The sequence below is a fragment of the Macaca fascicularis genome, chromosome 12 (assembly GCF_037993035.2).
Source record: "Macaca fascicularis isolate 582-1 chromosome 12, T2T-MFA8v1.1".
In the NCBI taxonomy this organism is placed as follows: domain Eukaryota; kingdom Metazoa; phylum Chordata; class Mammalia; order Primates; family Cercopithecidae; genus Macaca; species Macaca fascicularis.
In genome coordinates this window covers 22,973,904-23,001,343 of record NC_088386.1, presented here as the reverse complement: position 1 = coordinate 23,001,343, position 27,440 = coordinate 22,973,904, and the positions used below count along the sequence as shown (strand labels likewise).

General features: G+C 37.6%; 1 protein-coding gene across 3 annotated transcripts in view; it reads right to left on the bottom strand.

Moving 5' to 3' along the window:
* THSD7B (thrombospondin type 1 domain containing 7B) overlaps nucleotides 1-27,440 on the bottom strand; it is a 907,474-nt gene that overhangs the window by 542,918 nt on the left and 337,116 nt on the right. For all 3 annotated transcript variants that reach the window (XM_065525431.1, XM_074008583.1, XM_074008582.1), the window contains one exon: nucleotides 24,553-24,722. In XM_065525431.1, the coding sequence (XP_065381503.1) occupies nucleotides 24,553-24,722 (170 nt within the window). The remainder of the gene's footprint in view (nucleotides 1-24,552; nucleotides 24,723-27,440) is intronic.

Below are 27,440 nucleotides of genomic sequence, written 5' to 3'. Positions count from 1 at the left end.
TTGCCTTGGCCAATACATCTCAGAATCACCTGGCCCCAGTAAGAGACCAGCTCTCAGACTCCCCTTCTGCCACTCTCCCCGGCCTCACACTCCTCCATGTGAGAAACTCTCTTTGGGGAACATTCCAGGCACCCTCTTGCCCTATAGCTTTGCACTTTTTAACTCTTCTGCCTGGAACACTCCTTTCCCAGAGAGACAGAGTCTCAATTCCTTACTTTACTTAAGTCTCTACTTAAATATCATCTCTTGAGATAGAACTTTTACTGACTTCCCTATTTGAAGCAGTACACACTCTTACTCATTCCTTTATTATTATTTAGTCTCTAAGCCTGCTTAATTTTTCTATATTGCATGTATCACACTTAGATGTTCATTTTTTGTTAAATAATCCATTTTTCCTCGCTTCCCATCAGAACATAAATACTACTAAAAAGACTTACTGCTTTGTTTATTGCTATATTCCAAGTAATGAAAACAGTTCTTTGCATAAAATGGGTACTCAATAAATATTTGTTCGATGAATAAATTATCCTTAGTTATCATAAAAATAAACTCTAAAAAGCAAGACTTCAATTCTCTCTTATCCAGTTGGCAAGAAATTAAAACTAATGAAAATATTTAATACTGGCAGGAAAATGAAGAAACTGGCCGGCTTAGACACTGTTAATGAAATTTAAATGACACAGAATTTTTGGAAGAAATTTTGGTGGTATCTGTCAAAAGTTGGAATGTACAAATCCAACAATTCCATTTCAAGGAATCATAGTAAAATATTGACATTTGAACACAGGTATAGAAAGACGTTCCCCTCAACATCATTTGAGGATAACTGGATGTTGTATACGTTGTTATAAGAAAAAAAATGCTAAATGTCTTTCTAAAGAGACATAATTAAACTTTCTGAAGTAATTTATATCACGGATATTAAGAAATTGTTATAAAGAAGGATATACATAAGTACTATTTTGGAAAAATTAAGTGACAAAGGCAAGTTTTGAAAAAATATTCTGGATGTACATCTAGATATCACTATATGGTGTGAGTGTGTGTGTGTGCACGCACTAAATTAGACCAAAAAGTATTTATGCCAATTCATTTATAATAACTACCCCTGATATTCTTAGGAAAGGCAACATCCAACATTCAACCGAATGTTGAATGAAAAATTTTAAAACATTTTGCACTACAGATTCTCTCTATGAATTTTTATAACACATTTCTTTTATGAATAAAAACCAATTAGAATTAAAAATTAAATGGAAGACAGTCTCATTAAACTAATTCAGATTAATGTGTCATTGATATAAAATATCATAAAGTATTTGACATAATGTGTTATCTTTTCACTAGGGGCACTTGTATTTAAATACCGTTTTTCCTTAAGCCAAAGGAATAAATTGCCAACAGCAGAATCTCAGCAAGAGTATTTCTTCTATGAAGGGATCCTGGAGCATCTCACAGTGAATCAGGAAGGCAAATATAAGATCTACATCAATCAAAAGGCAGTCTGGAGGAATCTCTAAGTCTCCTGCCATCCAAAAATCCTAGCCCACTGGCTGGCAAACTACTTAAGGGCCTGGTGTGGAGAGTTTAAGATTTCATAGCTAGAAATCAAATGCCGAAATATAGATAGAAAAAAATCCTCTACTTTCTCCTTGTCTGTAATCTTCTTAGTATCACGTGCCTACTTTGGGCAGCCTCCTTGGCCACATTGCAGCATATTACCTTGGGGTTCCACCGAAGCACTGGTCAGTGAGTGGATTTGCATCTGTATCACACTGGCTCTCTACCACATCCAAAATGCCTCAGAAATGTGTTCTTTTAGATACAGAGTAGAAGATCTTTTCACTACTAGTTTTTTCTCAGAGATATAATTTATTAGCTGAGGAATTTCTCAGATGTTCATCTAAAAGAATGGAGATGACTAAGTGCAATCTAGTTAACATTCCTTGAAAATAATTCCAGGCACATTCTCTACTGACCCTCAGTCAACAGCAACATGACCATACAGTAAAGGCTGCATATTAACACAGCAGTTAACACCCACCAAATAATTATAGAATTTACTTCAAGCTGACAATGAAAGGGAAGAGAAAAACCAACATAAAACTGAAAAATGGAATAACTGGAGAATAGAATGTTAAATGATAGAACAGAAAAGAATTCATTAATGGAAGATGTGCTCAGTAATACACAGGAATAAATACTTGGGGACAGCATGGAAAATAACATAATCATAGCACCTTACAGAATGAAACTAGAAATATAACAGAAGGAGGTAAATAAGATATGGCAAATGACACCAAGACTTGCTGAGCTGGAGAGTTCAAGTAGAACATACATAAAATTATCTTCAAAAGAAACAAATTTGATATTAAAAAGGAATGGAAACATACTTTAAATTTGCAAAACTTTCAGAATACAGCGTTTTCCTATACATTTTTTTATTAAATGTCATAGCTATGCTCACCTTCTTGGATATCAATGAAACTAAACATGTGGTGGGTAGCTCAGGAGAGAAACAAAACAAGAGGTAGATGAAGAGAAGTAATCTTTGGGGAGAATGATAAACCCACCCAGTTTTCTGGAGGACATGGACAACACGTTATTATTCTGGATGGGAAAGCTATTACAACGCTCTATAATGATTTAAATACTCCAGCTTTACAGAAGAAGATATACAATGTGCACACAGAAGATCTCAACATCATTAGTCACCAATGAAATGCAAATTTAAACCACAAGGAGAAACCACCATATATCCACCCAAATAACCAAGAGTAAAAAGACCGAAAACACCAAAAGCTGTTAGGAATTTAAAACAATCAGAACCTCATATGTACACACAGCTGGCAGGTGTATAAAGTGCTACAATCTATTTGGATATTTTTAATAAAAATGTATTCCAGAAATTCTATCAAACTATTATCCAGTGATTTCACTCTCAATTATTTACTCAAAATAAATGAAAGAATTTTTCACAAAAATCCTTCATATTCCAAAAATATTCCAAAAAAATACTCATCTTGCCTTAGGACTTTGAGAAGTTGAAACAGAAAAGTCACTTGAGGCCAGAAGTTTGAGACCAGTCTGGGCAACATAATGGGACCCCATCTGTACAAAAGAAGTATTTTTAAAAAATTAATGAGGCATGGTGGTTCTCAGCTACTTGGGAGGCTGAGGAGGGAGGATTACTTGAGCCTGGGAGGTCGAGGCTGCAGTGAACTGGGATCACACCACTGCATTCCAGCCTGAGCAACAGAGTGAGACCCTATTTCAAAAAATGAATATTCACTATTGCATTATAAATAGTACTAAAAAAAAAACCTAACAAAATCCTGATGCCCTTCAAGAAGGAAATGGGTAAATAAACTGCCATATTCCTACAATGGAATTTTACTCAGCAATGAAAGAATAACATGGATGAAAATCAGAAATATTATCCAGAGTAAAAATCCACAAAAAACTCACAAAAAGTTATGTGTCACTGAACCATAGGAATGCATTTTGAGAAACGTGTCATCAGGCAATTTTGTAGTGCAAACATCATGTAAGTGTTACTTCCACAAACTTAGATGAGTTAGTGGCTATATGGCATACCCCATTGCTTCTAGGATGTACACCTATACAGCATGTTACTGTACTGAACACTGTAGGTATTTATCCTAATGTTCTCTCTCCCCTAGCCCCCAGCACTCCCAACAGGCTCTAGTGTGTGATGCTCCCTCCCTGTGTCCATGTGTTCTCATTGTTCAACTCCCACTTATGAGTGAGAACATGCAGTGTGTGGTTTTCTGTTCTTATGTTAGTCTGCTGAGAATGATGGTCTTCAGCTTCATCCATGTCCCTGCAAAGGACATGAACTCATCCTTTTTTATAGCTGCATAGTGTTCCATAACGTATATGTGCCACATTTTCATTATCCAGTAGTTCACAGTATTGAAGAAGAACAGTGTGTCTAATTGTCTAATGAGAAATGTTGCTAAGGTGTCTTTTTTTTTTTTTTTTTTTAGTGTAGGATATAACTCTTCATTTCTTCCTTTCCTCAAATCTTTAGGCAAACATGCATTTCTCATTAAACCATTGTGTGAGTGAAGCTGTATTTGGAGACTGTGTTCAGAGACTGAGTCTTGTTGCAGGATGGAGATGGGTTAAAAGTAGGGACCAACCATGGGTGGTTCTACTCCTCCCAGGGTTTCCTTCGGGTATTCTAAGATTTTGTGACAGACATGGAGAGCTGAGCTAGACTTGCACCCTAGACTAGAAAAGCAACTTTAAAACAATGGTAAGTATTCGTGTATCTAAACATATCTAAGCATAAGTTTAGCTGAAAGTACAGTAAAAAATATAATCTTAAAGAACGACCATCCCATTTGCGGTTTGTCATTGACTGAAACATGGTTATGCAGCACATGACTGTACATACTATATGATGCATTTATACAAAATCCTAGAACAGAATACACTAACCTGTGGTGATAGAAAACAGATGAATTGTTGCTTCTGGTGGGGGTTAGGAGTGGAAGCGGAATGAGTTAACTGGGAAGGGGCAGAAGGACACTTTCTGGGGGTGATAGAAATATGTGTCTTGAAAGGCACCCAGCAAAATATACACATCATCTGAACATTTTGCTGTTTGTAAATGACGCCTCAATAATCACAGAGGTATAAAGTATTAATGAGGATTTCAGTGGTGCAAATATTTTACCAAAATTTCATTTAACTAAAATTTAGAACATTTGGAAACTTCTACTGACAGCACATTGATACCTGAAATTGTGAAGAAAGTAGGAAAAGGAACTGCCATCTCAGGACAAACTCTAACAAGTGGGAAGGTGAGAACATTGGCAAAAGCAATTTGGGTGGAATTAACGGTGATTCTGTTTCCTACGGTCCTATTTAATGGCAATACAGAGTCAATAATTTTCTAATATTCTTCTTTTGATTTGCTAAATGTAGTATTTTCAAAATGAAAAATGAATTGCCTTTCAGAAAAAAAATTAAGATGAAACTTTTGCATTTAAAGAAGAAAATGATATAAAAAGGCAATCAGAAAATGAGTTCGGAGGATGATAATGTGAACTTGAAAGAGTTAATTCCTGAAGATGAATGCCAAGTGGCTAATTGAGCCTAAAATTTAAAATGAGACAAACAGCCGTTTGTTGACAAGAGGTCACACACATACTCAAAGTTCCCAGAAAACCCACACATCTGCTTAACTTTGAGCCCTTCATAGCTGACTGTGCCCATTCATGTCTCTTGAATCAACCAATAAGCTATGGCCTGCATCAACCAATCAGAACTCAGCTGCATCAATCAATCAGAACAAAGCAAGTTTGAATCCTTCCTTAGCATAAGAGGGCCTGATTGAAAACTTTTATAAAAGCCAAACCGTTCTGCTGTTCTCTGGAACACCTTCATTTCACACAGAAGGATATTTCTCCTTGTCTGTGAACTGTTTACTGGAATAAAGTTTCATTCCTCCAAATTCATTTTCACGGAATTTTATTATTCTTTAAGTTCTGGGACACATGTGCAGAATGTGCAGGTTTGTTACATAGGTATACATGTGCCATGGTGGTTTGCTGCACCCATCAATCCATATCTACATTAAGTATTTCTCCTAATGTTATCCCTCCCCTAGCCCCCAACACTCCCAACAGGCTCTAGTGTGTGATGTTCCCCTCCCCGTGTCCATGTGTTCTCATTGTTCAACTCCCACTTGTGAGTGAGAACACGTGGTGTATGGTTTTCTGTTCTTGTGTTAAGTTTGCTGAGAATGATCGTTTCCAGCTTCATCCATGTCCCTGCAAAGGACATGAACTCATCCTTTTTTATAGCTGCATAGTATTCCATAACGTATATGTGCCACATTTTCATTATCCAGTAGTTCACAGTATTGAAGAAGAACAGTGTGTCTAATTGTCTAATGAGAAATGTTGCTAAGGTGTTTTTTTTTTTTTTAGTGTAGTATATAACTCTTCATTTCTTCCTTTCCTCAAATCTTTAGGCAAACATGCATTTCTCATTAAACCATTGTGTGAGTGAAGCTGTATTTGGAGACTGTGTTCAGAGACTGAGTCTTGTTGCAAGATGGAGATGGGTTAAAAGTAGGGACCAACCATGGGTGGTTCTACTCCTCCCAGGGTTTCCTTCAGGTATTCTAAGATTTTGTGACAAACATGGAGAGCTGAGCTAGACTTGCACCCTAGACTAGAAATGCAGGTTTCAAAAGGGTCACAGAAGAGCCATGGGATAAATCTGTTAGAATTTTAAGGTGTAGGCTCCCCTCAAAAAATAATTCTGATAATCAATTTGCAGGAATCTCAACGCAGATCTGAAAGAAGAAAACTCCAAAGAAGGGCTCCTGAGCTGCACAGGGAGCTCTCCAATGAGTACATGTTTTAAGGACTTGCAGATATTTAGAAAGAAGGAAACAGCACCACAACCAAATACTAGTGACTTCAGACAAGCATTATAATAATGTTATAAGGGCTAAAGCTCTGAAGAAACTGGGCCTGTATAAATGCTAAAGAAAAGTAAGAGAATGGAAGGGGCATTTGAAAACTTTATGGTAAAAAACATAAGTAAAAGAACTGGATGACCTTTCAGCTTGGGCAAATAGAATAATGAGATATAAGGGTTAGAATGGCAATAATAATTTAAGAGTTAACATTACTGACTATTTTTTAAATAGAAGGGGCTAAGCTAAGCATTATATGCTTACTATTTTATATAATGCTTACAACAGACTTGCAAGGCCAGTGTTAATATCAGCCTTTTGTTAGGCTCAGAAGAAACTGAGGTTCATAGGAGGTAAGTGCCTTAGGCGAGGTCACATAGCTAGCAAGAGATATGGCCAGACTCTGAAGGCAGCAGTCTGAGCCTAGGGCCTGTTGTCTTAGGCACCACACAGTAATTTACCTCTCAAACCCTCATTGTTACTGCTGATAATGAATTCCTGTTCTACATCTGAAAAGGGTAGAAAGAACTTGGTTAAGAGGGAACCAAAATCGAAAGCAGGTAAAGGGATTGTGTTGCTTTTCAAAAGAAAATTGAGCCTCTTGTTCCAGAAAAATTGCAGCCCAGAATAAAGAGGGAATTTATATAACTAATGCCTCACCCACAGTTGAGATGGCAGAGGAGGGCCACGGGTTTGCTGTTTCCCTTTGGTATACAAACAAAATCATGTAAGCCCTTGCCCCATGTGACTATGGAAGGCCAGCCCCTGGGAATGGGCTTGACAATGCCCCCTCCCCCTGCCCCCACTAGAGTGCTAGTGCATGACCTGAACCACTTCCCATCTTCCTCATCCTCTGGACTGCTGCTCCAACTGACACTTGGGCCATCCCACCATATGCTTGTGCAGAGTACCCCTTGCATCCCTAACAATCTTAATTCTCGAAAGCACTGTCAACAGGAGACCATTGCCGCTAGATTATTTAGAAGGGAATCAACTGTGCTAAAGGCTTAAGGATACCACAAGAAAACAAGATCACACGAAAAAAAAACTAAAACTCAGTGTTAGGAATGCTGACTTGCTTCCTTCAGAGGGTCCTCTGCTCTGAAACAGTGGGTAACAGCATGGGCTTGAAAAATCCAGCTCTACCATTGTGACTTCACACAAGTTACCACCAGTCCAAAGCCTCACTTTCTTCCTGTGTATGATGGAAATAATAATGTTGCTTACTTGACTGGGATGTTGTAAAGGTCTTAGGAGATGACTCAGATGAAGCATTTATATAGCACTTACATCTCATATCCATGCCATGCACAAAGTAAATACTCAACAAATACTAGTTATTTGTGTTATTTCCAGGTTCTGAGAGATCAAAATCTTGAGATCTAGAGTAGTACTGTCCAAAACAGTGGCCAGTAGCCAAAGAGCTGCATATGGCTATGGAGCACTTGAAATGTGGCTGATCCAATATGAGATGCACTGCAAATGTAAAATATATACAAACATTGAACTCTTGGTACCAAAGTGAAATACTTTAAACTATCTCATTATTTCTTTTTATGCTGATTTATGTTGAAATGATAGTGCTTTGGACATATTTGGTTAAACAAAACACTATCAAAATTAATATCACCTACTTATCTTTTTTCTTTATGCATTTTTCACGTGGCTCCTTGAAAATTTAAAATTACATATGTCATTCACATTTGTAACTCACAATGAATTTGTGCTGGACGGTGCTGCTCAAAATGTGGTCCATGGAGCAACAGCATAGGCATCTCCAGGGAACTTATTAGAAATGCAAGATCCCCCTCCCATCCCAACTTTATTTACTCAGAATCAGCATTTAAAAAAAAAAAAAATCCCTGGTTAATTTACATGCTCACTGAAATATGAGAACCACTATTCCATAGGAAAAACCAATTCACCTCCTACACTGTCTGCATGGCAGAGGTGGGAGTCCCTTTTACTTTATTGAATAAAGAAGTTTATGTTCCATTTGCCTAACCTCCTCCTTTTTCAAAATATGCATAACTAGAATTCCCATTAACATTCCCACTCTCCACCCTCATCAAATGAACCCTTCAGGTTGCTTTAAAATAGATTATTTGCGGTTTTACTACATGAGGAATTTTAGTGAGACAGTGGAGACAGAAAATAAACCAGTTTTGTACTGTTGGCTCAAGACAGGAAAAGAGAGTGATTTCCTAGGTATTCAGTGTGATAATAATCCAAGGCAAAAGTCAATGGGGTATTTTTAAATAGACAGTAACCACACAGAAAGGAAACCATACTTCATTATAAGATGATTAGAGTTCTTTAATCACCCTTTATGATAAAAGAGTTTGAAAATATGACCCATGAGAAAAATGTCAGACTGTCAGCGTTTGGTAAAGACAGAAACTGCGAAAAGCACAGTGTGGCTGTCTTTACATTTTTGGAGAGATTTTACAGAAAAAAAACAGATAAATGTCATGAAGCCTGTAAGCACAGAACTGGGAGAAATGGATAGACATTAACAAGAGGCAGTTGAATACAAGGGAAAAGTCTATGTAATAATTGCAGCTTTGAGTAGTAATGAATTACTTATCGCTAGCATACAACCTGAAACCACTCTCTAGAACTCAAGAGGAAATCACTGTCTGAGAGAGGTTTGCACCAGACAATCAATCCAATTCCTTTCCAATTGTAGACCTTACGATTCCACTATCTTAGTTAGTAAAGATAACAGGGATGAATACAGTAACAGTGCTAGGGTTATATCTTGATGTCTAGCCTTTGTCTAAAAGTATAATAATAATAATAATAAATTTTAAAAAATAATAAAATAAGAAGGATTAGTTAAGCGCTAAAAGATAGTCACTTAATATTGGGCACAGTTAATACATTGATAATATGTAATGTGAACTCACATAAGAAAGTATCCTTGCCTTATCAATACGAAAGGTCTAGTCTATTACTCCCCTATTGAAAATAAACATTCTCAAAATCAAATCTGTACATAGCTTCTTTAAAAAAAAAAAAAAAAAAAAGGTGAGGCTCGGGAAAAGTAAGGATTTTAGTAATTATGGAGATTGAAATGATAATGTACTACAGTCCTTTGAGCAAATGGGGTAGGGCTCCATATACTACTAAAACATATTAACAAACTAGACAGGCATTATGTGTTTTTTCAGTGACTGCCCCATCTTAGGCCTTTTAAATCCACCTCATCTGGCCATAAATCCACTTCATCTGGGTATTACAAAACAGCACCCACCTGTCAGTGCTATGCCCCAGCCCCTTGCTCTCGCCTTCCCTCGCTTCCTGATGCAATCCCCTCTCAATGTGGCTCCTTGAGTTCTAAAGGACCTCCAGTTTTTCCCCGCATTGACAATTTACTGAAAAAACATCAAAACTGTCAGACATATTGTTAGAACTATCCTTCAACACCAAATGTCAAGCATACTGAAATAAAAATTTCTTTTACCCCCTACATTTTCCCACTAATGCTCATCCTATTCTCATTAGAAAACAGTGATGAGATATTTAGAATTGGGACTATTTCATAAGTTAGGATCCCACCACCCAACAATGCAAATGGTCAAAATGTAGGTAACAAATACTTATAATCATAAATGGTATTAAGAAACCACTGTGTAATGCTGAGTTAAAAGGTATTATAAGGTCCGGTGCAGTATCTCACGCCTGTAATCTCAGCACTTTGGGAGGTTGAGGCAGGAGGATCGCTTGAGTCAAAAGTTAGAGACCACTATGGACAACATAGGGAGATCCCATCTCTAAAGCTATTTTTTTAATTAGCTAGGTGTGGTGGCACGGGCCTATAGTCCCAGCTACTTGGGAGGCTGAGGCAGGAGGATCACCTGAGCCCAGGAGGTTGAGGCTACAGTAAGCTGCAATGGCGCCACCACACTCCAGCCTGGGTGACAGAGTGAGACCCTGTCTTTAAAAAAAAAAAAAAAAAAGAAAAAGAAAAAGAAAAAAAAAAAAAAAGGTATTATAGAATGTTCAAAGGGGATTTGAATTAAAGAGAACAAAACTCCTTTAAGAAGTCTTATATCTGACATAAAAAGAACAAATAACATTGACTGCAGCAACAGGGTCTAAATTATCCTGTACAGAGTTTACCCCTCTACTAATAAGAAAAAAGAAATCTAGAGAAAAGTCTTAATAAGTTGAGCTCCAGTGTTGCAAGAAGAGAGTAAACTGATTGATACCTGGTATATCACCACTATGTCTTTTAAGCTTTAATTCCACCCCAAGCAACTTGAAAATGAGTAGAAAATAATTATCTTCTTCTTTTTAAAAGGTTACAGATTTACAGATAATTCTTTGACAAAGAATTATCACAATAGGAGATTTTTTCAGGGTCATGAAAAAAAGCCATGTGGCTTATATAAGATGTAAGAACCAACCAGGAAACAAAAATCCAGGAAGTCCTAGCTAAAAAACAATTAGAGTTAGCAAGTCATTACAAGCTTTGATGCTAAAGCTTCAAACTCCACATTGATCCTGGACACTTAAAGTTATTTTCGTTGGAAAAAGGTTCTTATAAGAACTCTGCGATTCCTGAGGCTGCTTTTCAACCCCTGAAACTTGAATAGTTGCTAAATTTAGCTAAGAAGAAATTAGACTAGTGAGTAAATTAGTGTCGGTAAAAAGTCAGTGTAAGTTAGTAGAGAAGGTACATGTTTTATAAGCACATTAACTTTCAGCTTAGGGAAGTGGATGGAGACCTGACTAAAGTGCTAGAAGTTTAAGGCATGGGCCTTAGGCCTGCAACTGACAAACACTGGGAACTCAGGCAAGTTTCAACTACCGCAGGTCTCAATTTGCACATTTTACTATAAAAATATTGGGTTATATCAATCTTTCCTAGTTTTCCCTATTGGTAAGAATCATCTGTTACATCACAAACATTTTCAAAATTTCAGGCCCAGACTAGATTCATTGAATCAGAATCTTCAGGAGAGGAAACCAGAAAATAATATGTTTATCAAGTACTATGGGTGATTTGTGTCACAATGGTTGTTGATAATTACTGCTTAAACGATACTTTGATTCTTCTCAATCTCAAAATCCAATTTCTTTAAATCTTAGTTGAAATAATACTCTTAACCTAAACAGATTAATGTAGAAATAGATTAATAATCACAAATAATTTATTTTATTAAAGTTATGTGTTAAAAATGACAGATGTTGTTGTAAGCTTTATTTAATCTACGGTACACTAAAAGAGTCATCAATTTGATAGTATATCCTAACTAGCAGGAAAGAAAATTACAGGTATAGAATTTTGGGGAAATAAAGAATCTATAGTGTTCCCAGTCCATTTTAGTTCAATGGAAGAAAATATTACCAGTAATAAGCAAATGAAGTATCACATTTACATAGATTTTCTTCAGAATGCAACTGCCTTTACATCTATGTTTCCCTATATTTTTTATATTAATATATACTATATTAAACTAGTGGGGTTTTTTTGTTTTTTTTGTTTTGATTTGTTTTGTTTTGTGGCAGGTTCTCACTCTGTCGCCCAGGCTGGAGTGCAGTGGCACAATCTTAGCTCACTGCAACCTCTGCCTCCCAGATTCAAGCAATTCTCCTGCCTCAGCCTCCTGAATAGCTGGGATTACAGGTGCGCCCCACCAAGCCTGGCTAATTTTTTTTGCATTTTTGGTAGAGATGTGGTTTCACCATGTTAGCCGGGCTAGTCTTGAACTCTTGACCTCAAGAGATCCACCCACCTCAGCTTCTCAAAGTGCTGAGATTACAGGCCTGAGCCATAAACTAGTGTTTAATATACTTATGAGAATAAATAAATTCTATTATTCACACTATTAAAAGTAACAAATCGATACCCAAATCAGATAGCCCACCAGCAGAAGGTCAGAATTAGAATTCCACTCATCTAACTCTCAATTCAGTGTTTCTTCCTACTTAATTTCATTTTACTAAAAAGTAATAACTATTATCTATACTTATGTACCTTTGACAATTTCCAAAATGAAAGGTTTCTTTTTAAGTATCATTAGGTATGCAGTGTGTTATCAGCAACAATATTGATGGTGTGCCACTGTAAGTTAAGGCACCTTTTCCTCTTCCTTAAAGGATTGGAATCACGTTGCGGTATGCAGCTCAGTATAAATACTAATCTCCTCAGCACAGCTAGCAGATATTAAATACAGGTATACTTCATTTTATTTCACTTTTCAGCTATGGCATTTGTTACTAATTGAAGGTCTGTGGCAACCCTGTGTCCAGCAAGACTGTAAGCGCCACTTTTCAAACAGCATGTGCCTGCTTTGTGTCTCTGTGTCACATTTTGCTAATTCTTGCATTTTTCACACTTTTCATTATTATTATATATATTATAGTCATCAGTGATCAGTGATCTTTGACGTTATTATTGTCATTGTTTGGGGGCTCCAGGAACCACACCCATCCATGGCAGTGAACTTAATCAATAAATGTTGTGTGTGTTCTGACTGCTCCACTTACCCACCATTCCCCCATCTCTCTCTCTCTCTCCTCAGGCCTCCCTATTCTTGGAGACACAAAATTGAAATTAGGCCAATTAATAACCCTACCATGACTTTTACATGTTCAAGTAAAAGGAAGAGTCTCATACATCTCTCACTTTAAATCAAAAGCTAGAAATGATTAAGCTTAGAAAAGAAGGCTTGTTGAAAACCAAGACTAGCTGAAAGCTAGGCCTCTGTGTCAAACAATTAACCAAGTTGTGAATGCAAAGAAAAAGTTCTTGAGGGAAATTAAAAGTGTTACTGCAGTAAACACATGAATGATGAGAAAGCAGAACAGTCTGATTGTCGATATAAAGAAAGTTTGAATTCTCTGGATAGATGAAAGTAGTCACAACATTTCCTTAAGCAAAAGCCTAATCCAGAGCAAGGTCCTAACTCTCTTCGATTCTATGAAGGCTGAGAGAGCTGAGGAAGCTGTGGGTCGGGGGATGGAGGAAACCTTTGAAGCTAGCAAAGGTTGGTTCCTAAGGTTTAAAAAGGAGCTATCTCAATAGCAAAAAGGTGCAAGGTGAAACAGCAAGTGCTAATGTAGAAGCAGAAGCAAGTTATCCAGAAGATCTAGCTAAGATCATTGATGAAGGTGGCTACACTGGAAAACCAATTTTTAATGTAGAGGAAACAGCCTTATACTGGAAGAAGATGCCATCTAGGACTTCCATAGCTAAAGAGGAGAAGTCAATGCCTGGCTCTAAAGCTTTAAAAGACAGGTTGACTCTTTTGTTAGGGGCTGATGCAGCTGGTGACTTTAAGTTGAAGTCAGTGCCCATTTACCATTCCAAAAAATCCTAGGGTCCTTAAGAATTATGCTAGCTATATTCTTCTTGTGCTCTATAAATGGAATAACAAACCCCAACATATCTATTTACAGCATGATTTACTACATATTTTAAGCCCACTGTTGAGGCCTACTGCTCAGAAAACAAAAGAGATTCCCTTCAGAATATTACTTCTCATTGACAATGCACCTGGTTCCCCAAGAACCCTGATGGAGATGTACAAGGAGATTAATGTTTTCATGACTCATAGCACAACATCCATTCTGTAGCCCATGGACCAAGGAGGAATTTTAACTTTCAAGTTTTATTATTTAAGAAATACTTTGTGTAAGGCTACACCTGCCATAAACAGTAATTCATCTGATGGATCTGGAAAAAGTACATTGAAAATGAAATAAATGAAAAGTAAATTGAAAATGTGTTCATCATTCTAGATGTCATTAAGAACATTCGTGATCCATGGGAGGAGGTCAAAATATCAACATTAACAGAAGTTTGAAAGAAGTGGATTCCAAACATCACTAATGACTTTGAGGTATTCAAGACTTCAGTGGAGTAAGTAACTGCACATGTGGTAGAAATAGCAAGATAACTAGAATTCGAAGTGGAGCCTAAAGATGTGACCGAATTGCTGCAGCTTTATGATAGAACTTGAATGGATGATGAATTGCTTCTTACAGATGAGCAAAGAAGATGGTTTCTTGAGATGGAAGCTACTCCTGGTGAAGATGCTGTCAACATTGTTGAAATGGCAACAAAGCATTTAAAATATTACATAAACTTAGTTGAGAAAGCAGCAACAGGGTTTGAGAGGATTGACTCCAATTTTGAAAGAAGTTCTACTATTGGTAAAATGCTATCCAACAACCTCTCACGCTACAGAGAAATCTGTCATAAAAGGAAGAGTCCAATGAAACAGACAATTTTCTGAATTTTGGAGCAGTGGAGAAGACTCTGATATGGGTGTGGGGAGGATGATGAAGGGTCAAATATAAGAAAAACTAAGTTGTAAATGCCCATAGATTATTCAAATAGAAATGACTGTGTCCAGAACTGAGTTTCAAAAGAATCGGGACAACTTGAATAAACTCCATCAAAAGTCACAAATACAATTAAAGTCTTAGAGAAGTAGATCTTAGGAGAAACAAGTTCAAGAGGTATTTTTTTGTACCTCATGGTGACTATAGTTAATCATATGTTGCATATTTGAAAGTTGCTAACAGAGTAGACTTTAAGTGTTCTCAACACAAAAAAGATAAGTGTGTGAGGTAATGCATATGTTAAATAGCTTTATTTACTCATTTCACATATATGCCTATACCAAAACATCATGCTGTATGACATAAGTACATATAATTTTTACTTCTCAATTAAAAAAATAAAAAGGTAAAAAAGAAAAGCAGATCTAAAAAAATAAAATGAGCTACAATTATATATTCCACATAGAGGCACACAGGATCTTGGAGTTAGAACTAGCATCCTAGTTCACTGGCTTTCCAGATTTTCTCTTGGCATAGGAATAAATCCCTTCCCCCTTTCCCCTGTGTGCCTGAGGAAGCAGACAGAAGACTCAAGGAGTCATTTAATTATTCTTAAGCACAGTGAGATCTTACTAAGTGACTATGTCCTCTTATGAAGAGAACCTGATGTAAAGTTTAAACCAGAGCATGAAAAAAAAGCAAAATACTAGAACAAGGTTTGTGGAAATGTTCTGAAACTTTCTTGCAGGAAGAGTTGGGCAGTAAGTGGATATTTCTTCTGTATCCTACTTGCCAGTTGAATTGGCAAACTTAACAAAGCTGGAGAAATAGATTGGAAGTAATAACTTTGTTTCAGAAATTGCACTGCCAAGAGGAACCTCATTACCTCTTGGCTTGGTGTTTGAGAAAAATCCAGTCCAGCTGACAAAATGAAGATGAGCGAGACACTCAACTAAAGATTGTAAATGCACTAGTCTCAGCGTGGTTTTCCAAATGTAATCCTCTACTCCCAGAAAAAGAACTTAACTGTTCATTAATGAAGTGCAGGTGTATGCGAACAACTGGAATGAAGAGAAAAGTTGTCCCAAAGTGAAAAGCAATGCCTGAAACCGAATGGTAAGACTATATGCAGGGGGCTACATTCATTTGTTCAGGAAATATCTAGAGTTCTTATCTACCTTTTGCCAGGCAATGTGCTAACTGCTGCGAAGTCTATCACAATTGCTAAAACTGTTCTCTTCTCAAGGCTTATGCAAGATGAAAGGAGGAGGGAGGAGAGAAAATAGAAATATTGGGTGATGAGAAAGAGAGATACATAAAAGAAGAGGAAGAGAAAGGAGACTGAGGGAGAAAAAAGAGAAGGAAATTGAAGGAGGAACAGAAAGAAAAGTTGACGTTTACAGCTTCGACATACTTCAGGCCCATATTATATCCTACCTATTGCAATAAATCCTTAAAACAGTGTCTCTCATTCTTCCTTTCAACACACATTCATTGAACATTATCTCTGAAGTTCTCCAGAAGGCAAAACCTACAATGAGAATTTGGGTGCTAATACTTTACTCAGGAGGTTCCAGGCCAGGAGGCAATGACAGCAAGGAAACAACAGGAGTAAAGCAAAGGAAATACGAGGCAATGCTGTGTGGTATGTTATCCTGCTGACCACCATTTATCATCAAACCACAAAGATACATAGTGAATACTCAGGAGATCTGTGTTTTTGGTAGGATTGCAAAAAGAAATTGTACATGGTAAAAATCTCCAGAGGCACTGTGAGTGGCCTGGCCTCCTCCTGAATCTGTTTCTCACTGGTCAAGGTTCACTCCACAGGGAGCTAAGCTCCCTACACTTGCAGGTTGTATCCTCCAGATTGCAGCATCCAGCCTCTCAGCTGCTACTCGAGGAAGCCAGATCCCAGACACCACGACATAGTGGTTCATCCAAGTTTGAAAATGGACTGGCAACACCTTTAACCGTCTAGGAAGGGAGATGAGACAGTTAAACCACAGAGCACAAGCCAAGGACAAGAAAGAAGGTGGTAAAAGGAGGGTGAGAAGGGACACAAAGCTTGAATTCAGCACAAGCAATTTTTACATGCCAGATACTGTGCCCAGTGCTGGGAAGATGAGAGTAAATAACACAGATCTGGTTATTTACCTGATCTCAGACTTGCACAGCAGCAAGGTGACCAGTATGCATAAACAAGCAAGTATCATGCAGTGAGACAAAGTGCTGTAGTGGCTGAGGAGCAGAGGTACCTGTGTCATCTCAAAGAACTCCCAGAAGAGATACTTTCTAGGCATGGGTTATCCAGGTACAGGTCTGAGTCAGGGAGTAAATGTGTGAGGGAGGAAACTAAGGGAGACTATATGATAGTGGGCAACAGGCAGACAGAGGTGAGCTCCAAAGCCCTAGACAGTGAAGGATGTTCAGCTTTGTTGGAGCTCCAAGGGTTGAACAGAAATGGAGACTTAACAGTTCAGGTATTACCATATCATGGTCTGATCACACGAGGCCTAAGATCATAGCCTACAGTTCTACCTCTCTACCCTAAACCCATAGTCCTTACCTTCATCTCCCTCATATTCATGGCCAGCTTGATTATCAGTTTTACTGAAAGTACGTTCTCTGCCTTTCCACCTCTGCGTCTTTGCACAAGGCCTGCTTCCTCTGAGACTCTGTCCCGTTCACATGAACACCTGTTTAAACCATGCACTTGCTTTAAGGCCCAGGTAGAAGCTTTCTTATTCCCACCTCTACCCTATGCCCCCACGTCTCACTGGTTTAATCTCTTCTTACCTAAAATCCCTATTTTCTCTTAAGGTTATTATTTCATTTCGATAGTTATTTATTTAACTGGCTCACCTCCCCTCCTAGACCATTAAAGAGGTAAAAAGTAACACTGATAAAAATAAACAATTTTCATGGCTTCTATAAACTTTTCTGTCTTTAAAACAACAGAGAGATATATTTAACTATGGAAATCATTTAGAAATCAACTAGCATTGCCTTAGTCCAAAACTACCGGGCAAAGCCCCCATTTCAGTCCCGGCCGATCTCTCTGGCCCAGTAATGCTCCTTGTTTCTTTCTCCTTTGTTTTCCTTCCCAATCTTTCCCCATGGGCCATTTCCCTCACTCAGGATCCTTATACCTTTTATTTTGTCTGGTTGCATTCTGGGCTCTCAGAGCCACCTAGCTTTGGCATGGAATTCTGATATCCAGGTTGCAGAAAGTTTTGGTCTGGTCAACAAACAATTCCTTTCTCTGTGCTATCTAAAAAACAGAGAATTCAATCAAACTCAACGTGTCATTTTCTCATGTTTAAGAGTTTCCATTTTGAATTCCAGAAACATTTGCTATTTGCCTTTTACATGAAGAGTATTGACACTTGGAAATACAAAGAAGAATATCAAACATGGTCTTTAAGGGCCTTTACAGCCAAACCAGTGACAAAGATGATTATAATAATAGTTAGAAATCAAAGAAGTGATGTACTACAAGAGTATGAACTTAGGGCTACAGGATTAGGAAAGCTGAACAATTTCTGGTAAAACCATTGGCAAAATCCAAATTCATATCTAGGTCTAGGTCATTCACAATCTCCCTCCTCCATGATGCCACATGCTTTAGTTTCAGCAACACACAGTAGTGAATTTTCAGTTTAGTTATGTTAACTTTGAAGAAATATATAACACATTGCACGTGTTCTACCTCTTCAGGAGATCAAATTAAACAGGACTCACACATCATTTAAAAAGCAAATTTTTCCATAAGCCATTTGTTTTTCCCAGAGCAACCTCTACTCAGTGCTAGGCTTTCTCCTCAAATATCTAGCCTCTCTCATTCGTCCAGGGTAGCTCTCTCCTGCTCTTGTTTAATAAGGTGCATTTTACCTTGAGCTAAATAAATTAGGAAAATTTTAATATCAAGAACAGTCTGATAATTTAATAAACACTTAAAATAGGAATGCCAATATTTTTGCTAAGCCCATTAATTCAATAAACATTTGCTATATCACACTAAGGTAAGTTTGTTACACTTGATTTTAAAAATTAACTAAACTTAGGTACAAATGCAATCAAATAGAACCAGTAGAAACCAATCTCGCTTTGGACTCTTTCTGACTTCATGTTTCTTTTGTTCCTTAACTCTTCCGAGCATTATACTTTTAAAGAGAATATTTGAACTATATATGTAGATATATGGCTTATAAAGTCTATGTCTGCCTCTGCAAAAAAGTGGGAATTTAAAGAGGGAACATACGTCATTACTTTCACCAACTCTTCTACTTCCTTCCATTTACAGATAACAATTTGGAAAAGAAACTTGTTTACACTTAGCCTAGGCAGCATGACACGCTAAGTATTCTCACTCAAGAAGAAGATGGAGTTAACACTAGAGATCTGGAGCATCTGTGAGTCTAGGATCCTGCATCAATAACCCAGGGAGAAATGGCTTTCAAGTCCTAAACTCTATCTTAGTGTGTAGGTTCAAGATATAAGCGGAGAGATAATGCAGCCTAATGGAAAGAAGTTTGACTTCATAAGTTTCTTCCTCCTTCCTCCCTGCTCTCTCCTTCCCCATCCCCTCTCCCTTCTCTCTGCTGCATTCTCCCTCTTCCTTTCTTCCTCTTCCTCCTCCTCCTTCATCTTTCATCCTCCTCCCCCCTTCTTTTTCTTCCTCCACTTCTGTTCCTCTTCCTTCTTGCTAAAAACACAGGAGTAACTGCTTGCCTTCACTCATCTTCTCATTCTCTCCCCTCCCCACATCTTTTCATTACCACCTGTGTCATTGTGAGGAATCCAGAGATCTGCATGTTAATAATTCTCTTGTGCTACCCTTTGCTGACTTTCTTCTACACCTATGATTTCAATAATTGAAGAGGTTTCCAAGATAGAAAGATTACAAGCCAAGAACCTTATCTCTCTTGGCCTCATGTGAACTGTCATCAAATATCCTGCTGTTAATTAGCAAAGGTTGTTTTATCCTGTTATCTCTGCTTCTCTCTTAGCATAAAGCAAGAGAAAATGCTATAAGTCCACTAAAACAGTCTCATTGCTCCTCTAAGGGTCGACATCAAGGTAAGTTCTTAGTGTACTACTTTCCTGACACCTTATTCTCACACCCAAATGACTTTATTGACTTTAAAACCAATTTCTAAAGACAGGTGAAAGATATTTCCAGTATTTCAAATGATGGTGGAATATCTCCTCCAACTGCCCCTTAAGATATCAGCTCAGAATGTAAATTACTTTATTTCATAACTCAAAAACTTCCTGGATAATCAGACACATTTGCACATAGGATATGATAACTCATGGTAATTTTCTTAACATGCTAATGTTTTTACAAGCTTAAATACAGTCAATATGAGATTTCCTTTCTGTTTAAAAACCTACAGTAGGGGGAAAAAAGGCTGCGGCACATACCCATATTCTCAAAAACAAAGTCTTAATCCAGAATAGCATAAAAGGCCTACCTTTCCACTGTCATTGTAACTTTCTTTCACCCTGAGCTCTCTTCACACCAGTGCACAGGCTGCTACTGAACACAAACCTCTCCATTTCTTCTCATGTGTTCTTCCACACCTTAGAACATGCTTATGGACTCTCCAAGCTCCTTTTAAATATCACCTCGATGAAGATTACTCTTGGGCATCAATAAATGGATTAAACCATGTTAGATATGTAATCATCAAAACACTTAAGTCACTATAACATACGTATTCAATAGTTCAATTATTATTACAACTAAAAGCCTATAAATTACTGGGGGACACCCTTATGACAGATACACTTTAGTGCATAGACTAACTCATAAGAGGCACATAATTTTTTTAAACAAATAAATGTTTGATTGTTATGTAATTTTACTCACCAAATCAACATATTCAAAATCAAATTAATGAACTAGAAGACTGGTACAACATTTATGTGGTTTACATTTCCTTCAAAGTCAGAATTAAAACCCAGAACCCCAAATATATTGTTTCCATATACGACTCATGATATGGTTTGGCTGTGTACCCACCCAAATCTCATCTTGAATTGTAGCTCCCATAATTTCCACATGATGTAAGAGGGACCCGGTGGGAGATAATTGAATCATGGGGGTGGTTTGCCCCGTACTATTCTCATGGTAGTGAATAAGCCTCATGAGATCTGATGGTTTTATAAAGGGACACTCCTTTTGCTTGGCTCTCATTCTTTCTCGTCTCCTGCCACGTAAGACATGCCTTTCCCCTTCTGCCAAGATTGTGAGGCCTTGCTAGTCATGTGGAACTGCTAGTTCATTAAACCTCTTTTTCTTTATTAATTACCCAGTCTCAGATATGTCTTTATCAGCAGCATGGAAATGGACTAATACAACTTAGCATTCCAGAACGTGTGCCCTTATGTGGTCATGTACTCTTTAATGCCAACTCTGAGGCCAGAATGAAGACAATATTATTAGTGCAGAGGGGGCAACTAATGCATTTAACAATTCATAGCTAAATTGTGTTCCATTTTTAATACAATATCAATAGTGAATCTGAAATATATATATTTTAGAAAATTCAAGCAATATTTTGCTCCACTACAACCACACCAAAAATTTTTCCTGATTTTTAAATATAGTTTATTGTTTTAATAAATTTTGCTTCACCATATGAATATATGGCATATCTACTTCTATGCCACTTAAATTCATATTTGTTGATATCCTAGTCTCTAGGTCACATTGCCATACATGGAATGTCTTTATTAGATTTTGAAAGTGCATTCCTTGGTTCATGTTTTACTTTCTGAGAAATGACTGCTGAATGCAAACTGAGTGGCTTTAATTTTATTTGAGAAAAGGCAAGAAGAAAGTGGTCTTACCAAATTCAAGCTTTTATTTTACAGGTAAGCATCACTTGTGATGCTACTTGATTTATAAAAGAAAAACACAATTCTCTTTAAAACAACAAGTGTTAAGCAAAATCATAAATAGTCCTCTACATTTTCATTCCCAATTCTACTGGCTTGGCTAATATTACTGGTAATATTTACACTGATGGTTACAACACTATTTTGGCTGCATTTAAAACACCACATGAACACTGAACAACGGTATCAACTAAATATGCCATAGGTGTTATTATACTGTTGCAGAAAACATCATGAATTGAGGTTCAATGAGGAATGAGATGTCACCAAAAATAAGTCATCAACAGGACCATATCAACGTCAGGATTTAGCTTCAGCATCCAGCCTAGGCCAAGAAATTTGGAGACCTTTGGGAGGGGATTAGCATTTTTAAAAATTATTATTATTATGGCATCTAGGAGTTACATGCATTCTATCACAGGAAGGATCCATGGAAATGAAGTTTGCTTTTCCCCCGAGATTGTGAATTCCTCTAAAATCTGGTTCTTGGAATCAGAGTTGCTAAATCACCAGTGGATGATGGGGTTTTGTACAGAAGAAAAGTCAAGCAATCACACTCCAGAGTGAACAAAGCGTATCCTTGAGTCTAAGGGAAAATTAACCTTGTGGGGATGTCAATACTGACTCACAAAGGAATTTCCAAAGTCAGTGCTACTAAAATGCTTCCTCCCTCCAAAGTATGAATATCTAACATAACAACAATATTAATAATTTGACGTTCACAGAAACTGAATGTGAAATGTTTCCAGTTTTAACCTTTATATTGCATTAACAGACGGATTTAAAATATTTATATTCTTCTTACTTCACTGGGCAAATACTCACAGGTTCCTAACAATAAAAATTCAGTTGTTCCTTTGTGTTTAATGGGGGCCAAGAAGAAATTCTCATTCCAGATTTGTCAAGGTACATCTATAAATGATAACAGTAAGAAGTGAAAGCATTTATAAGAAAGGAAAGTAATGGGCGAACAATCCCGTTAGTTCGCTTCTACACAAGAGCAAAATAAAACCTTTGATAACAACTACTAAGGTAAGCAGTAAGCTATACAGTGCCTTTATGGCAGCTGTGCTGTGTTATCCAGTATAGTCTTACTTGCTATATTCAGCTCTGTACAGGAGTATACGATCATGTTACACATCTATGTATTTACATCCAGGTCCCATATCTAGCCTCTCCCCCTGAGAACTGGACTATCAGACTTACAGCTTTCTAAGTACTTTCTGTTTTCCTGTGAACACAGATATTAATTTCCAAGTGTGCTTTGGCCTAAGACATTTTCCTCCTCTTTAGATGCTTGGAGTAGATTGTACTAGGGCTTGATAGACTGTTCACTCTGCAAATAACATCCCTTCTCTATTCCACCCGCCCCCCACACTATGTAAGCATATAATTCCCAATTCTAGAACACCAGACTTCCACTTGCCTCCTACTTACAATCTTCCTGCCCAGTAAGTTTCCATTGAAAAAACTAGAAAGATGAAGCCTGAAGAAACTTTAGAAATAGGTGATCCATAAGAAAAGCTATTTTTGCAAAAGAAACTTTAGAAAGATGAAAATGTCAATAGCAGATTAAAAGTTGAAGCTGAAAAATAGGTAGGTCATAATGTATCAATTCTATACAAGTTTTATTTATATGTTGATCCCTGAAGACCTTCCAACAGTAGACGGTAGTCGAAGAAAAGAAGAGAGGAGCTGGAATGGAAAGATCACCAAGGTTTGAAAAACTAACCTGGAGCATTTTAATCTAAATTCTGTTCCTACAAATTCAGAGGAGTAACTATAGTCATGTTTTGTCCTGAAATAAAAAGTGTTTAGGCTGTAATTTTCCAAAGTGAAATCAGAGAAGGAAGAAAATTCAATCATTATTTTCAAAAACAACTGTAGCCCTGTCAATGTGGCCTTTTAGCACCAATTGTTGAAGCAAAATGCTAAGCAGTCTGCAAGAACCATCCCATCAGGTACCTTAACTGAGGCTATGGTCACAGATGCCTATGAATTCTGCAAAGCTATGACACACACAAAAAGACATCTAGCATGACAAGCTTTACAGAATTAAAAGGATGCATTACTATAGCAAGAAAATTTGCATCTTGCCTTCCTAACCAAAGCCCACAGTGGAAATATGTCCTCATACCTGGCAAGCCCAAGGAAACATTCCCATCTCTACCACTTCTGCAGGGAGTACTGCTTGTGTTCTCCAATTAGAAGAGGCCACAAATTCTTCTAGAGTGGAAGCATCTTTATCTTCTCATGACTTCTCAACCAATTGACTTACATAAAATCCGAGTAAGTTTCCCAGTTTCTAAATGTTATCACTATCTGCACTCTGAAATAAATGCACTATTGCTGGGTGACACCCACCAATTAGAGAGCTTATCATGGAGGAAGCTACTGTTTTCTCTTCTCCTCTTCCATTTCTTCAGAAAACTTAAAATTTGGCACCAAAACACTGGATCCTTGATATTTAAAAGGAATATGTTTGTAGAAATTTCCACATTAAAAAATTCACACACATAAAAATTCCTTTGAGCAAAAAATTTTAAAAAAAGAAGAATGCTATTCATTCATTACTGACTCATTCCTGGCATACCACACCCTTAGCTTGTAGCATTTATCTATGCTACTCACCCTAACTACATTTTCTCCTTTAACTTTCACAGTGACTCTTGGGAGACATATTACTTTTGCTACTATTTCTAACTATCCCAAGCGTTAGGGGTGGCATACAAATGGTTGGCAAAATAAATATTAAATTCGTGAATGCTAAGTGTCAGTTATTTCAAGAAGAACACCGGAAGAGTTGGAGAGATTTTCCTTCCAACCAGCAGCGCACCATCTCAACCAGCAGCGCACCATCTGTCCCGGAACTGGCTGCCTACCTTCCTTGGCCCTCAGTGCGGCAGCTGCCGGTACGCTCTGGGTACAGTACACCTCCCGGGTCTGGATCCCACCGCCACACACGGGTCCCGTCACATGCCAGTGGGGATCCTGCTGCTCGAGGAGGAGAGACACTTGGCATTCTTTCCATGCAGAGGTTCTCCAGGAATACCTGTTTGGTTTGGTTTATTTAAAAGAAGAAGAAGAAGTAAGAAAAATATACAACTCTAAGGGAAACTTAAGTCATGAAATCAAGAGGCATAATCTCTCTTTCTAGGACCAAATCTTTGCCTGTGGATAAAGAAGTATACTAACTTTGTATTACTAAATCCCTTTTATTTCCTAGGGGAAAAAAAAAAAATCCAGCAGCCCAGCATGACAGTAGCACAGGATGACCAGGCTAAAGGAACATGATACGGATAAACAGTGAATGTGTCTCAGCCTTGAAGCTGGAAGAGAGTGAGGGGATAGAGAGAGGAGTTGGAAACCAAATGAGCCTAATTCTTGATAGCTGAACTTGTCATGGGGTTTGACTTCACAGACTTTCAGATGACTTTGTGTGAAACTTGGCTTTTCTTTCTTAATAGGACAGTGTGTGAATGTGTGAAGTCATAAATACATTGTTTTACATAGAGCTATCTCCAACTTTCTAATCTTCTCGATATAAGAAACTCTTTACCCATTTGACTTGTCATTCACATAAAAGTATATGTATTAAAAATGAGTTAATATCATGCCACTATATTTAACTGGTTAATACTTTTTTACATATGCAGCCATACTGTTATATAAACTGATATAGCAATATGTCTCCCTAGTTTATAACTGGTTAATACTCAAATACACACAGACACACCCACAAATAAAGGGGAAAACACAATGGAGTTTGTATACAATGTACAGAAAACAAAACAACTATCACACTACTACATTCATACCTGGAGAATTATTTTAGGCAGAATTTCCTTTTGTGGATTACTATAGCATTCTTTAAGCCCACAGCATTAATATAACCTTGAGGCACTCGTAAAAACACTGAGAGACTCATTAAATTTGGAACGATAAACAAAGCCTAAGTAATATTCACATATCTGCTGTCCCATTTCATATTTAAAGAAAAATTTATCAGCTTTGTGATTGTTTAAAAGAAAAAAAGGGAAAAACCAGCCATAAAAGTAATCATATGTCACCAAGATCCTGGCTTTACAAAAACTAGAGTAAAATTGAAATCAAGTAACAGATGTCAAAATAAGAAAGCAAATCTCCAAGAAACCTCATAGTGACAAATCCCTCACAATGAATGTCATCATTCTAAAAAGCCTGAAAGCTAAGAATCAGCTGAGAATCATTAGTCTTGTGAAAAGCCCATCAAGAAAAAGGATTTGGACAGTCCTCTGGGATTTGTTGTAACACGAGTTTTTCTCCCTCAGCCTCACTACTTAATTTTCCCTTTTTTTTTCTCCCTAGGCTTATGAATTAGTCACTCAGGCAGACAAGAGTTTGGAGTGCAGAGTTCAGGTCCTTCCTATGCCAGGTGAATATAAACAACAATATATTTCTGGCTGGGCACAGTGGCTCATGCCTGTAATCCCAGCACTTTGGGAGGCCGAGGCGGGCGGATCACCTGAGGCCAGGAGTTCGAGACCAGCCTGGCCAACATGGAGAAATCCTGTCTCTACTAAAAATCCCAAATTAGCCGGGCGTGGTGGCACATGCCTGTAATCTCAGCTACTCGGGAAGCTGAGGCAGGAGAATCACTTGAACCCAGGAGGCGGAGGCTGTGGTGAGCCAAGATCGCACTATTGCATTCTAGTCCGGGCAATGGCTGTTAGAGCAAAACTCCGAAAGAAAAAAAAAAACCCACAAAACAATATATTTCTAATTCCTACATATGAGAAATAAAGAGAAGTTCATTTCTTCACAGGGACAGTTCTTTTCCAGAGCCAGGGCTCTGAAACCCTTTCTCCTCACAGAGTTAGTCCTTACCCTATTCTTAAGGGCCACCTCAGCAGAAGGCTTGTTTCTCAGATTTCCAGTTTCAGGGCACAGATCTTTCATCCAGGGCAAAATAAAATGGGGCATGAGAATGCTGGGGTGGATGACTACCAAGATCTCATTTCAAACCCTCTTCTTCCAAGGGTTCCCCCAAAGAAGAACTTTCTGGCCTGAACAAGGGGGTCAGATACAGCCACTGACTCAGAGACTTCTGTGATATAGTTAACAAAGAAGACAGGCAAAAAGAGGGTAGTGTGATGCAGATGACAAGTATGCTCTGGAGTCCAACCAACTTGGTTTGAATCAGAATTTCACCACTTTCTAGTTAGTGACTTGGGCCCAATGTTGTTTTCCTACCTGTACAATGGAGATAATACCAATCATTGAGCCTGACATATAATAAATGTTCAATAAGTGTCCATTCCCTTTCTTTTTCTATCCATCTACATGGGCCTTTTGCCCATTGCTGATGTGGAAAACACACACACACACGCGCGCATTAACATTTTATTTATGAGGATTTCATTGATTTCATCCAAAGTCTTAATATTAGAGATCCGCAGTGGCCATGGTCTAAGTTCCAGTAACCACAGTTCAACAAAGAGCAAAAAAGAAACAAAGTGTATAGTAATTTTTTTGCTTGTTTGAAAGGAAATGGGCCTCTGTATAAATTGCTTTTGCAATTAATTTAACATGACCCTACACAATTTAGCAATGGAGAAACTTGGGAAGTTATTATGAAGAAAAATGAAAACAAGAGTGTAATGACTATATTTGTATATAAAGTAACAAAAAAACTTGTTGGTAGCTCGTTAACCAAAACCACCCAACTTCCATTCACTGGCAAATGATAAATCCTTTAGAGAAGACATTTATCACTATTGCTATTTTTTTT